Source organism: Myotis yumanensis, unplaced genomic scaffold (genome assembly GCF_028538775.1).
Source record: "Myotis yumanensis isolate MYYU_CA2020_CCGP unplaced genomic scaffold, mMyoYum1.0.hap1 SCAF_14, whole genome shotgun sequence".
Taxonomy (NCBI): domain Eukaryota; kingdom Metazoa; phylum Chordata; class Mammalia; order Chiroptera; family Vespertilionidae; genus Myotis; species Myotis yumanensis.
In genome coordinates, this window is record NW_027223765.1 from 36815448 (window position 1) to 36829283 (window position 13836).

Genomic DNA, 13836 nt, shown 5'->3' on the forward strand with positions numbered 1-13836 from the left:
TCTCCAGGTTTTTCTTGGGGCTTTTACCACCCTTGTGCCTGTTGGTGGTTCTGGGTTGCATGCTTCACCAAAGAATAGTCTCAGATATATAGAAGATAAAAGAAAAATCGGAGACCCCATAGTGGTGTTGTTCGTCAAATTATTAGATCCTTAGTTCATTTTCCTCCTTCCACTTTTCAGAGTTCTCTTATCTACACTAATAAAAGAGAAACATGGTAATTGGCGTACGACCGCTACCCTTCCCATTGGCTAATCAGCGTATCCTTATGCAAATTAACTGTCAGCCAAGATGGTGGCCGGCAGCCATGCACTGAAGCGAGCAGGGAGGCTTGCTTCCTCCAGGAACTGCAGACTCCAACGTTCCCCGACTCACTTGCCGGACTCTCAACTGCAACTCTAAGCAACTATTACTATGTTGCAAATAAGAAGCTAAACAAAACCGGCTTTCAGTCAGCCCCGGACCGCAACATTGTGTCCATGTTTTCAGCAGCGAGGCCTCAGAGCTAAAGCTGGCCCAGAATAAAAAAAAAAAAAAAAGAAAACAAGGAGCGGTTGGGAGCTTTTAGTCAACTGCCAGCGGGAAAACAGCCCTCAGCCCCTCAGCCAGCCTGGGTAGGTACCCCAGTGGGGACCCCCACCCTGATCCAGGACACCCTTCAAGGCAAACCAGCCGGCCCCTACCCATGCACCAGGCCTCTATTCTATATAGTAAAAGGGTAATATGCCTCCTGGCACCGGGATCAGCGGAGCAGCGAGGCTCCCGGCACCGGGATCAGCGTGCCAGGGGGCAGCGCCCAAACCCCCTGATCAGCCCTGCTCTGTGCCTGATAGGGGGGGAGCTCCCCAATCCCCCGATTGCCCTGCGGCTCTGTGTGTGACAGGGTGCAGCGCACCAACCCCCTGATCGGCCCTGCTCTGTGTGTGACAGGGTAGAACCATAACCTCTCCATCGGCCCTGCCTTGAGTGTGACAGTGGCGGTGCCCCAACCCCCTGATCGGCCCTGTTCTGTGGGTGATAGAGGGTGGCGCCCCAACCCCCCTCCACGGGCCTTGCTCTGTGTGTGACAGGGTAGAGCCATAACCTCCCCATTGGCCCTGCCCTGAGTGTGACAGGGTGCAGCGCCCCAACCCCCTGATCCGCCCTGCTCTGTGTGTGACAGGGGGCGGTGCCCCAACTCCCCTATCGGCCCTACTCTGTGAGTGACAGGGGGGAGCTCCTCAACCCCCTGATGGGCCCTGCTCTGTGAGTGACAGGGGGCAGTGCCCCAACCCCCCTGATGGACCCTGCTCTGTTAGTGACAGGGGGCAGCGCCCCAACCCCCTGATCGGCCCTGCTCTGTGAGTGACAGGGAGCAGCGCCCCAACCCCCTGATCGGCCCTGCTCTGTGAGTGACAGGGGGCAGCGCCCCAACCCCCTGATCGGCCCTGCTCTGTGCGTGACGGGGGTGGCACCACAACCTCCCCATCGACCCTGCCTTGAGTGTAACAGGGGGCGGTGTCCCAACCCCCCAATCAGTCTACCCTGAGCATTACTGAGGGTGGCATTGCAACCTCCCAATCCGCCCTGCTCTGTGCATGACGGGGCGATGCCCCAACTCCCCAATCGGCCCTGCTCTGAGCCTGACCAGGGGCTGCACCTAGGGATTGGGCCTGCCCTCTGCCACCCGGGAGCAGGCCTAAGCCAGCAGGTCGTTATCTCCCGAGGGGTCCCAGACTGTGAGAGGGCACAGGCCGGGCTGGGGGAACCCCCCGCCCCCCCGAGTGCACAAATTTTTGTGCACCGGGCCTCTAGTTGTGTTATATTTAGGATCTTTGGTTATACTTAATGGGGGAGAATATGAGAAATGAGAAGGCAGTGAGTCTAGTTTAAATCCAGAAGTTCTTGTTTATATATTTTAAATTTCTGTTTCAGGTGCAAACACATTGGAGATTATGTCTGGTTAATTGACCTCTTCCTATAATTTCCCTCTTTATTCCTGTTAACATTCATTGTTCTGAAGTCTCTTGTGCTTCATGTTAATCTAGCTATTTCAATTTTTTTTAAATCTGTATTTATATGATATATCTCTTTCCATACTTTATTTTGACTTATCGATGCCTTTTATTTAAAACTAGAGGCCAGGTGCACAAAATTCATGTACTTGGCGGGGGGGGGGGGGGGGGGGGGGGAGGTCCCTCAGCCCAGCCTGCACCCTCTTGCAGTCCAGGAGCCCTTGGGGGATGTCCAACTGACAGCTTAGGCCTGCTCCCCATAAGCCACAGTCTGGCCTCCCTCTGTAGGAGGCGACCGGCAGACCAATCGGGAGACAGTGCCAACCAGCGAGTGGCTGGCCCGCCACCCCCGATTGCCCCTCTGCCACTGCTGGTCGCTGCTGCCCCCTGATCACTGTCCCCTCCCTCTTCCTGCTGGCATCTACCTTGGCTGGCCTACCGTCGCCCACTCACTGGCCCCGCCCCCTGCTGACCGGTCATTCCGCTGTTTGGTCATTTTGCTTATTAGGCTTTTATTATATAGGACTAGAGGCCTGGTGCACAAAAATTTGTGCACTCGGGGGGAGGGGTCCCCCAGCCCGGCCTGTGCCCTCTCACAGTCTGGGACCCCTTGGGAGATAACGACCTGCTGGCTTAGGCCTGCTCCCAGGTGGCAGAGGGCAGGCCCAATCCCTAGATGCAGCCCCTGGTCAGGCTCAGAGCACGGCCGATTGGGGAGTTGGGGCGCCGCCCCGTCATGCACAGAGCAGGGCGGATCAGAAGGTTGCAAAGCCACCCTCAGTCACGCTCAGGATAGACTGATTGGGGGGTTGGGGCACCGCCCCCTGTTACACTCAAGGCAGGGTCAATGGGGAGGTTGCGGCGCCATCCCCTGTCACGCACAGAGCAGGGCCGATCAGGGGGTTGGGGCGCTGCCCCCTGTCACTAACAGAGCAGGGTCCATCAGGGGGGTTGGGGCACTGCCCTCTGTCACTCACAGAGCAGGGCCCATCAGGGGGTTGAGGAGCTCCCCACTGTCACTCACAGAGTAGGGCCAATAGGGGAGCTGGGACACCGCCCCCTGTCACACACAGAGCAGGGCGGATCAGGGGGTTGGGGTGCCACCACTGTCACACTCAGGGCAGGGCCGATGGAGAGGTTATGGTTCTACCCTGTCACACACAGAGCAGGGCCCGTGGGGGCGGGGGTTTGGGGCGCCTCACCCTGTCACACACAGAGCAGGGCCGATCAGGGGCTTGGTGCGCTGCACCCTGTCATACACAGAGCCACAGGGCAATCAGGGGATTGGGGAGCTCCCCCCTATCAGGCACAGAGCAGGGCTGATCAGGAGGTTTGGGCGCTGCCCCCTGTCACGCTGATCCCGGTGCCGGGAGCCTCGCTGCTCCGCTGATCCTGGTGCCGGGAGGCATATTACCCTTTTACTATATAGGATAGAGGTCTGGTGCATGGGTGGGGGCCGGCTGGTTTGCCCTGAAGGGTGTCCTGGATCAGGGTGGGGGTCCCCACTGGGGTGCCTGGCCAGGCTGGCTGAGGGGCTGAGGGCTGTTTTCCCGCTGGCAGTTGACTAAAAGCTCCCAACCGCTCCTTGTTTTCTTTTTTTCTTTTTTAATTCTGGGCCAGCTTTAGCTCTGAGGCCTCGCTGCTGAAAACATGGATACAATGTTGCGGTCCGGGGCTGACTGAAAGCTGGTTTTGTTTAGCTTCTTATTTGCAACATAGTAATAGTTGCTTAGAGTTGCAGTTGAGAGTCTGGCAAGTGAGGCGGGGAACGTTGGAGTCTGCAGTCCCTGGAGGAAGCAAGCCTCCCTGCTCGCTTCAGTGCATGGCTGCCGGCCGCCATCTTGGCTGACAGTTAATTTGCATAAGGATACGCTGATTAGCCAATGGGAAGGGTAGCGGTCATACGCCAATTACCATGTTTCTCTTTTATTAGTGTAGATGGGTTCTCTGTTGAAAGCATATAGTGTGGCCTTTCTTTTTTATCTAGTCTTCATTCTCTGTCTCTTATTGGTGCTTTTAGGACATTTACATTTCATGTAATTATGATACAGTTGGTTTTAACCTTATCATATTGCCAATTATTTTGCTTGTTTTATATACTTTTTGTTTCTTTTACCCTTTTTTGCTGTCTTTTGGATTGAGTATTTTTATTACATCTTATTTTTACTATTGGCTTATTGTTATTATTTTGTTGTTGTTAATGCTCACCTGAGGATATTTTTTTCATAGATATTTAGAGAGAATGGAAAGGAGGGAGAGGGAAAGATAGAGGGAGGGGAGTAGGGAGATACCTAATTAACATTGATTATATGTGTTTATTTTAACAGCTGCTGAAATAGTTCAAGAACTTGAAAATATGGAGAAGACTAGGATGCGTCTTGAAGCTAGTAAACTCAGTGAAAGAGTATGTTATGGTCTATTTCAGTATCTGGGTAGAAATAAAGGAAAGTTCAATACTAAAATTAAAGCAAGCCAGAATGTACTAGAACACATTTTTACTTAATATATTATGATTTACCTGCAGCTCATTTTTTAGCACAAAATTCTGTCATGATTGGCAGTCTTCTAGTACAAGATGCAATCTAGAGTTTATTAATGGTTAATAGTCTTTAGAAAAAGCATATGCCTACATATCAGCCCTTTCTCTGCTCGTTGTATTTGATAAGCTATTTAACCTCTGCTTCCCTTACCATCTTCATCTGTAAAATTTCGGGATTGAACTCTATGATCTCTAAGATCCCCTTTTAGCTCTGGCATTCTGCAATTCCATGATTGTCCTGATTGAGAAATTAAGTAATTATAGGAGTTTATAGACTATCTATTGAGCTTATTGAGGTAACCAAAAACCTAAAATGTTTCACTATTTCCTTCCTCTAGCATGATGGCCCGAAACTTGAGGAAAGGATGTCAAAGAAGAAAATAGTCATGTGTCCTAGACACTGTAGGCAGTGTTTTGGGCTCTCCCAAGTAGACTTTTTTCCCTAGGCCATCGATAATGTGTTTGTAGGGGAGAGTGAGCTTATAATCAGTAGTAGGAAACAATGAGATTTGCATTAACTTTATTACTACCTGAGTGCTAACTGTAAGATGGAGACGGTAGTGAGTCATGTAAGTACACTTGATTTTTTAAGTCTCAGATGTGAAAAAGCGGAACTATAAATGTAACATTTCTTGTATTTTCCCTATATATTACATTTCTTATAGATTTGGTGAAGTTAGGCTGGAAAAGATAGAAGGCAGACAAGAAAATCTGCCTTATTAATGATCTGCTAAATGTCGCCAGTCTGGTAGTTTAAAGTGTTTTGTAGTTTGTTGTATTAATGAATGTGAAAAAGTTAACTATTTAAAATAGGAAAGTTAATTGATTGTTGTATTAATACTTTATGTATTCTAATGGCATTCATGTTGCATTTTCTACTGATGAGAAATAAGTAATGAGTAAAATATATATTAAGTATGATATTCAAGGGAAATACGCAGGAGTTACTTTTCTTAGGTCTATTTGAAGCAAAGATGAGCAATTATTTTACTCTGTTTAAACATCCACATTTGAGATTTTAAAGTTTATAGTACTGATGTCTATTTTTGTCATTTAATTAATTTTTAATTAAGATTTTTTTTTTTATTTTAGATAATGGTTTTTACGAAGGACCAAACAGAAAAGGAAATAGATGAAATCCACAGTAAATACCGTAAGTTGTAGGTTTTCTTTATTTGCAAAGAATTTGGGTTGCAGTTTTTTATCTTAAAGTTTTAAAATAAATTTTTTACATTAATGTTTGGTATACACTTATCTTGTTAGTATTACTTAAGAGACTGAATTTAGTTGTGCTTATTCAGACAGGGACCTTTTTTATAAGTCAGTTCGCCTGCTTTTGGATTTGTGACTAGCATTCTACTTTGAGCTTATCACTAAGCATTTTGCAAATATTAATTAGTTGCTCTCAAAGCATCTTTGTGAGAAGAAAATGGGATTAAAATGGAAGCATTTCTGACTTTCCTGTCCTCAAGCCACTCAATGACAATACTGTAAAGAATTTCAGCACTAATAGCTTGCACATTTGTGCCAAAAAGAGTTTTCATTTTATTAGGTATTAACTTCCTAACTTTATCACTTCCTTTTTCTTAAATGGCCTTTGTATATATCTTTCCTAGGGCTAGCTCATTACTGTTTTGTCAGTTAGGTAGCTGTTATCCTTTGTTTAATTGGTTTGTTTTTAGTTTAAATTTAAATTTAAGTGCTTGGCAAACAGTAGATAGTTAATAAATATTTGTTGAGTGAGTATACCACACATACAATGTTTTGGTTGTGCTAAGAGAATTTTGTCTTCTTTTTTCAGTTCTTTAGTTTTGAAGGGGCAGATTCAGCAGTGGTCTAATTGGGGAGGGAGGATGCAGAAGTACACAGGCACTAGATGTAGATGTGATGGCTTGTGCTGAACAACAAAAGTCATGTCTCTGTTGCTAGAAAGATAGGTATGGTGTGATTTTTTTTTTTTTTAAACCAACTTTTGGGAGGCCAAAGTGGTTTTTCTTGAGACAGGAGGTAGACAACCAAATGATCACTGATTTGGCAAAATTAAGGCCTGTAACGATAAGGAAAACGGAAAATTTGCATGAAAAAAAAGTAATTTAAATCACTAAAAGAGTGGTATCTAACAAATATGCCTCACTAAGAAAGAAGTGGATTAGATGCAGGCAAGACAATATACAAATATCTATTACCCACTATTAAATATCTAAAAAAAAGCTTTACTTTACTAAATAGGTCATGTTAAACTAATTGGTTTAGCCCTAAAATACCTCAGTATATACTTAAAAAAACACACCAACCCCTCCCCCCCCCACACACACAAAACTTTCAGGCTCTTCTAAAGCTTAAGTTCTTACTATGTAGTCATACATTTTGATTTAGTGTTGGGCTCTAAATATACTATTGATTTCTTTTAAACATTTTAATTAATGTTTTACATGCATGTCGTGTTTTTTTTTTTTAAATTTGATTTTAAAGAGGGAGGAAGGGAGAGGGAGAGAGGAGAGAGAGAGGCAAGAAGGGAGAGGGAGAGAGAAGAGAGAGAGGAGAGAGAGAGGCAAGAAGGGAGAGGGAGAGAGAGGAGAGAGAGGGGAGAGGTGGAGGGAGTACCCTAGGAGTCTGCAGAAGGTTCACCTTGTGTAGTCGTTCAGCATACAAAGTGTACTTTTCTGACTGTTACTGAAGAAGGACCTGGACCCGGTGGGTCCGCCCTGGCGTGGTCTGGAAATAGGATTCTTCTGAGTTGTTTCAGGAAAAGAATTTTAGGACAGGCACATAGGAGGAATTTAAATGGCAAGATTTATTAGAGCGAGCGAGGTCGTACATCCTTGGAGAGGCAGAGAGCCGTTTGGCTATAGTAGTGGCCTTGTGGACAGAGGCAGAAGGAGAGTCCTCTGCCACTGCTTGCTGCTCCCCTGGTGGCAAGTCTGGTGGGGATCCTTAGAGTTTAGGAGGAAAGAAGGCAAAAAGTACATGCCCGAAAGAAGGGCATGGGCATGCTCCAAGGAGGGTGCTGGGTTTTTGTCTAGCTTCTATATATTTCCTTGAGTTCAGAAAAGAGCAGGCTTTCTTTTTAACTATTCAGTCTTCAGTCTCTCTCCTGACTTTTTCCCAGGCAGTGCCAATGCCCTTCCCCATCCAATCTCATTCTGGATCTTCTGGGGTTTTGTGTCTTTATCCTATTGGATCTTTTCCCCAGACTTCCTCAGGCTAGTCCCCTTCCCCTTTACGGTTGCCGTTTTGGCTTCTAATGCTCATGCACTCAGTGAAAGGACTGCCCTGATCCCCTTCTTTTTCCCTCCCCGCTCAATCGAGTGAAATGGTGCAGGTTGCTCCTGGGGTGACCGAAGCTGTCCTTTTCTAGTTAATCCGGCTTAATCAGATGTCTGGTTCCGTTTGCGCCCTTCCTTTTTGTTAATGTCTAGCAAACTGCCGACTATAACGTGACCACAATAGAATTAAGTTGGAAATCAGTAACAAAGCCTTCTGGAAAATTGCCAAATATTTGGAAACTAAGCAACACACTTCCAAACAACTCATGGATCAAAGGAAAATTAAAACCAAGAAATTTCAAAATTATTTATTAACTCATTTAAAAATAACAAATCCATTACATATTAACATAATCTGATAGAAAATAATGTTCCCAAAATAAAACAAAAAAATCAAAATGGAATTTTCTACTATCCCAGATAGCATAACAGAGACTGTATTTACTTTCCTTCATTAATAAACTAGAAAACCTGATTAAATGTATGAAGCAATGGTTTTTTAGATAGATACTGGGGAAAAGTAGCACAGGATTGTGATTCCTGAAGGAAGGAAAACAAAGTGGTGAGCTCTCCAGTTCCAGAGCTTACTGCCTAGAGGCAGTTTTCAGGCATTGGGTAGGAGAACCCCAAAATAATCTAGTGGGTCACTAAGTAGGTAAACCAGAAATGAAAGTTGTGGGAGGCCAAGGTGCTAGAATTTGTGGGACGTCTTACCAGAGAGGAGAGAACCTCAGAGAGACGAGAGCTCTATATGATGCATAGAAGATCCTGTTAAGCTTTTGGCTGCCTAGCAATTTGCATATGAATGAGAGGAAAGTGCCTGAGACTAGGGAAAGGCTACTTGAAAGGATCAGCTCCAGAACAATTTCTGGAGCTCACATAGGGCCTGAAACAATTTGAATCCATCACAAGCCCTAGTACAAAAAAACACACCAAAAAACCTCAAAATATATGGGGACCTCAGACAGAATCCTCAAAGTTTTTATTACTTTAGTAGCTGGGCTAATCTAATCTACCTTAGGGCCAGATAATAAATATTTTAGGCTTTGCAGGCTATATATGGTTCTTGTCAAATGTTCTATTTGTTAACACATCTTTATAAAAATGTTAAAAGCATTCTTAGCTAGAGAGCCATACAGAAATATGCCATAGGTTGGATTTGGCCTCTGGGCTGTTATTTGTTGACTTCTTTACACTAATGATTGTACTAATTTTCTCTAATGAAAAGATTTTTTTAAAAATAGACTTTACGTTTTAGAGTAAAACGTAATATTGAGGGGAAAATGCAACGAGTTCCTATATCTCCCTGATGTACAGATGCACCATCTCTCCTGCCATCAACATCTCTCACCAGAGTGGTATACTGACATGTCATTATCACAAAGTGCATAGTTTACATTAGGGTTCACTCTTGGTGGTATATATTGTATGCGTTTTAACAAATATATAATGACATATATCTGCCATTATCTTATCATACAGAATACTCACTGTGCTTTATTTATTGATCCCTCCTTTCTTCCTAGGCCCTGACAACCACTTATCTTTTCACTGTCTTTATAGTTTTTTCCAGAATATCATGTAATTGGAATTATACAATATACTAGAGTCTCGGTGCATGAAATTTGTGCACGGGAAGGGGGAGTCATCCCTTAGCCTGGCCTGCAAAGACACCTGCGTCCCTCGCCCCGGCCTCTAACCTGAGGCCCCTCCCCTCCCTCCGCGTGGCCGGGGTGCGGACGCTGGGCTTGTGTTGCCAGGGTGATACCGCCAGCGACCTGCCCTGGCCCCTATGGGCGCTGCCATCTTTGTCATGGAGTGATGGTTAATTTACATATTACTCTTTTATTAGATAGGATGATAGCCTTTTCAGGTTTTCTTCTTTCTCAGTAATGTGCATTTCAGGTTCCTCTGTGTCTTTTCCTGACTTGATAGCTCATTTCTTTTTAGCCTTGAACAATATTTCATTTTCTGGATGTACTATAGTTTATTTATCAATTTACCTAATACTATAGTTTATCAACTTCCCTACTGCTTCTTTTGGCAATTATTTAAAAAGTTCCCTTTACATTCTTGTGCAGCTTTTTGTGTCAACATAAGTTTCAACATATTTGGATAAATACTAACGCATGTGAGTGCTAGATCATAAGGTATCTTTAGTTTTGTAAGAAATTATCTTTTTAAATCTCTGTACCATTTTGAATTCCCATCAGCAAAGAATAAGAGTTACTGTTACTTCTTATCCTCACCTGCATATGTGTTGTTAGTTATTTGGATTTATAGTAGTTGTGTGTTGTTTTTTTTAATGTACAATTATCTAATGACATATAATGTTGAGCATTTTTTCATATGGTTATTTGCCATCTGTATATCTTTTTCCAGGAAGTGTATGTTCAGATCTTCGGCCCATTTTTTTAATTGGGTCATTCATTTTCTTCTTGACTTTTGGAAGTTCTTTGTATATTTTGGATAACAGTCCTTTATCAGATATGACTTTTACAAATATTTTCTCCTGGTCTGTGGGTTGCCTTCTCATTATCTTCATAATCTGCCCTATTAAAAATTGAAAGCAAGCCTAGGAATGATTCAGTTGATTCTAAGTAGCTTGATATTCTTCAGGACAAAATATAATACAGTTTAAGGATAGAACAAAATCTAGCAACCAAGAGAATAAAATTAATAGTATTTAGTATCCTTTGAAATTACCAGGAATTCAAAGAAGCAGAAAAATAAGATTCATAGAAAGGAGAAATTTTAATTAATAGAACCAAACCCAGGAATGACAGATGATGAGACTAGTAGACAGAAAGGTTAAAACAGCATGTATAAATATGTTCCATATATCAAGAAGGAAGAATTCAGTAAGGTCCTGCTGAGGTGAGAAACGGATGATATAAAAAAAACTTAAATGGAATTCATTTTATGATAAACATACCTGAATTGAAATATACACTGGATGAAGTAAAAACAGATTAAGATCTGTATAAAACTGAATGAAAATACTTTGTATCAATGTGGAATGCAGCTAAAGCAGTGCTTAGAGGGAAATGTATAACATTAAATACTTGTATTAGAAAAGAGAAGAGGTTTTAAATTAGTTATCTATGATTTCACCTTAAGAAACTAGGAAAAGAAGAGCAGATTCCACCTAAAGTAAACAGAGGGCTGGTAATATTAAAGAAAAGAGCAGAAACCAATGAAAGTGAAGACAGAAAAATGATTGAGAAAGTCCGTGAAACCAAAAGCTGGTTCTTTGTAAAGCTTAATAAAATTAAAAAACCTTTAGCAAGCCTATTCAGGACAAAATCAGAAAATAGAAATTACCAATCTACACTAATAAAAGAGAAACATGTTAATTGGCATACGACCGCTACCCTTCCCATTGGCTAATCAGCGTATCCTTATGCAAATTAACTGTCAGCCAAGATGGTGGCCGGCAGCCATGCACTGAAGCGAGCAGGGAGGCTTGCTTCCTCCAGGGACTGCAGACTCCAACGTTCCCCGCCTCACTTGCCAGACTCTCAACTGCAACTCTAAGCAACTTTTACTATGTTGCAAATAAGAAGCTAAACAAAACCAGCTTTCAGTCAGCCCCGGACCGCAACATTGTATCCATGTTTTCAGCAGCGAGGCCTCAGAGCTAAAGCTGGCCCAGAATTAAAAAAGAAAAAAAGAAAACAAGGAGCGGTTGGGAGCTTTTAGTCAACTGCCAGCGGGAAAACAGCCCTCAGCCCCTCAGCCAGCCTGGGCAGGTACCCCAGTGGGGACCCCCACCCTGATCCAGGACACCCTTCAGGGCAAACCAGCCGGCCCCCACCTGTGCACCAGGCCTCTATCCTATATAGTAAAAGGGTAATATGCCTCCCGGCACCGGGATCAGCGGAGCAGCGAGGCTCCCGGCACCGGGATCAGCGTGCCAGGGGGCAGCGCCCAAACCCCCTGATCAGCCCTGCTCTGTGCCTGATGGGGGGGGGCTCCCCAATCCCCCGATTGCCCTGCGGCTCTGTGTGTGACAGGGTGCAGCGCACCAACCCCCTGATCGGCCCTGCTCTGTGTGTGACAGGGTAGAACCATAACCTCTCCATCAGCCCTGCCCTGAGTGTGACAGTGGCGGTGCCCCAACCCCCTGATCGGCCCTGCTCTGTGGGTGATAGAGGGTGGCGCCCCAACCCCCCTCCACGGGCCTTGCTCTGTGTGTGACAGGGTAGAGCCATAACCTCCCCATTGGCCCTGCCCTGAGTGTGACAGGGTGCAGCGCCCCAACCCCCTGATCCGCCCTGCTCTGTGTGTGACAGGGGGCGGTGCCCCAACTCCCCTATCGGCCCTACTCTGTGAGTGACAGGGGGGAGCTCCTCAACCCCCTGATGGGCCCTGCTCTGTGAGTGACAGGGGGCAGTGCCCCAACCCCCCTGATGGACCCTGCTCTGTTAGTGACAGGGGGCAGCGCCCCAACCCCCTGATCGGCCCTGCTCTGTGAGTGACAGGGAGCAGCGCCCCAACCCCCTGATCGGCCCTGCTCTGTGAGTGACAGGGGGCAGCGCCCCAACCCCCTGATCGGCCCTGCTCTGTGCGTGACGGGGGTGGCACCGCAACCTCCCCATCGACCCTGCCTTGAGTGTAACAGGGGGCGGTGCCCCAACCCCCCAATTGGCCCTACCCTGAGCGTGACTGAGGGTGGCATTGCAACCTCCCAATCCGCCCTGCTCTGTGCATGATGGGGCGACGCCCCAACTCCCCAATCGGCCCTGCTCTGAGCCTGACCAGGGGCTGCACTTAGGGATTGGGCCTGCCCTCTGCCACCCGGGAGCAGGCCTAAGCCAGCAGGTCGTTATCTCCCGAGGGGTCCCAGACTGTGAGAGGGCACAGGCCGGGCTGGGGGACCCTCCCCACCCCCCCCCGCCGAGTGCACAAATTTTTGTGCACCGGGCCTCTAGTACCATATAATAAAGAGGTAATATGCAAATTGACTATCACACCCTCGCACAAGATGGCCGCCTCAAGATGGCCTGCAGGGGAGGACAATTGGGTGCGACCAGACCTGCAGGGGAGGACAGTTGGGGGCGACCAGGCCTGCAGGGAAGGGCAGTTGGGGGCAACCAGGCCAGCAGGGGAGGACAGTTGGGGGCGACCAGGCCTGCAGGGGAGGATAGTTGGGGGTGACCAGGCCTGCAGGGGAGGGCAGTTGGGGGCAACCAGGCCTGCAGGGGAGGACAGTTGGGAGCAATCGGGCTGGCAGGGGGCAATTGGGCTGGCAGGGGAGGGCAGTTGGGGGTGATTGGGCAGGCAGGGGAGGGCAGTTGGGGGCGATCGGGCAGGCAGGGGAGCAGTTAGCCGTCAATTAGGCTGGCCAGGGAGTGGTTAGCAGTGGTTCTCAACCTCTGGCCCTTTAAATACAGTTCCTCATGTTGTGACCCAACCATAAAATTATTTTTGTTTCTACTTCATAACTGTAATGTTGCTATTGTTATGAACCATAATGTAAATATTTGAAATGCAGGATGGTCTTAGGCGACCCCTGTGAAAGGGTTGTTCGACCGCCAAAGGGGTGGCGACCCACAGGTTGAGAACTGCTGGGTTAGGGGGTGATCAGGCTGGCAGGCAGAAGCGGTTAGGGGCAATCAGGCAGACAGGCAGGCAAGTGGTTGGGAGCCAGCAGTCCTGGATTGTGAGAGAGATGTCCGACTGCCGGTTTAGGCCTGATCACTGGAGGATATTTTCTCCACTGATTTTTTAGAGAGCGTGGAAAGGAGGATGGGGAAGAGAAGGGGGGAGGGAAAGAGAGAAACATCGATTGGTTGCCTCCTACACAGGAATTGAACCGTTGACCCTTTAATACATGGGCTGATGCTCTACCACTGAACCACACAGGCCAGGACTATACAAAGAACTCTTACAGCTCTAGCTGGTTTGGATCAGTGGATAGAGCATTGGCTTGCAGACTGAAGGATCCCGGGTTTGATTCTGGTCAGGGGCACATGCCTGGGTTGTGGGTTCCGTCCCCGCTGGGGGGCATGTAGAAAGCAGCCGATCAGTGATTCT

General features: G+C 46.5%; 1 protein-coding gene across 2 annotated transcripts in view; it reads left to right on the forward strand.

The window, feature by feature from the left end:
• The window catches only part of RAD18 (RAD18 E3 ubiquitin protein ligase), an 89442-nt gene that overhangs the window by 34175 nt on the left and 41431 nt on the right, over positions 1 to 13836 (forward strand). For both annotated transcript variants that reach the window (XM_070391534.1, XM_070391535.1), the window contains exons 8-9: positions 4320 to 4396; positions 5624 to 5684. In XM_070391534.1, coding sequence (XP_070247635.1) covers positions 4320 to 4396; positions 5624 to 5684 — 138 coding nt within the window. The remainder of the gene's footprint in view (positions 1 to 4319; positions 4397 to 5623; positions 5685 to 13836) is intronic.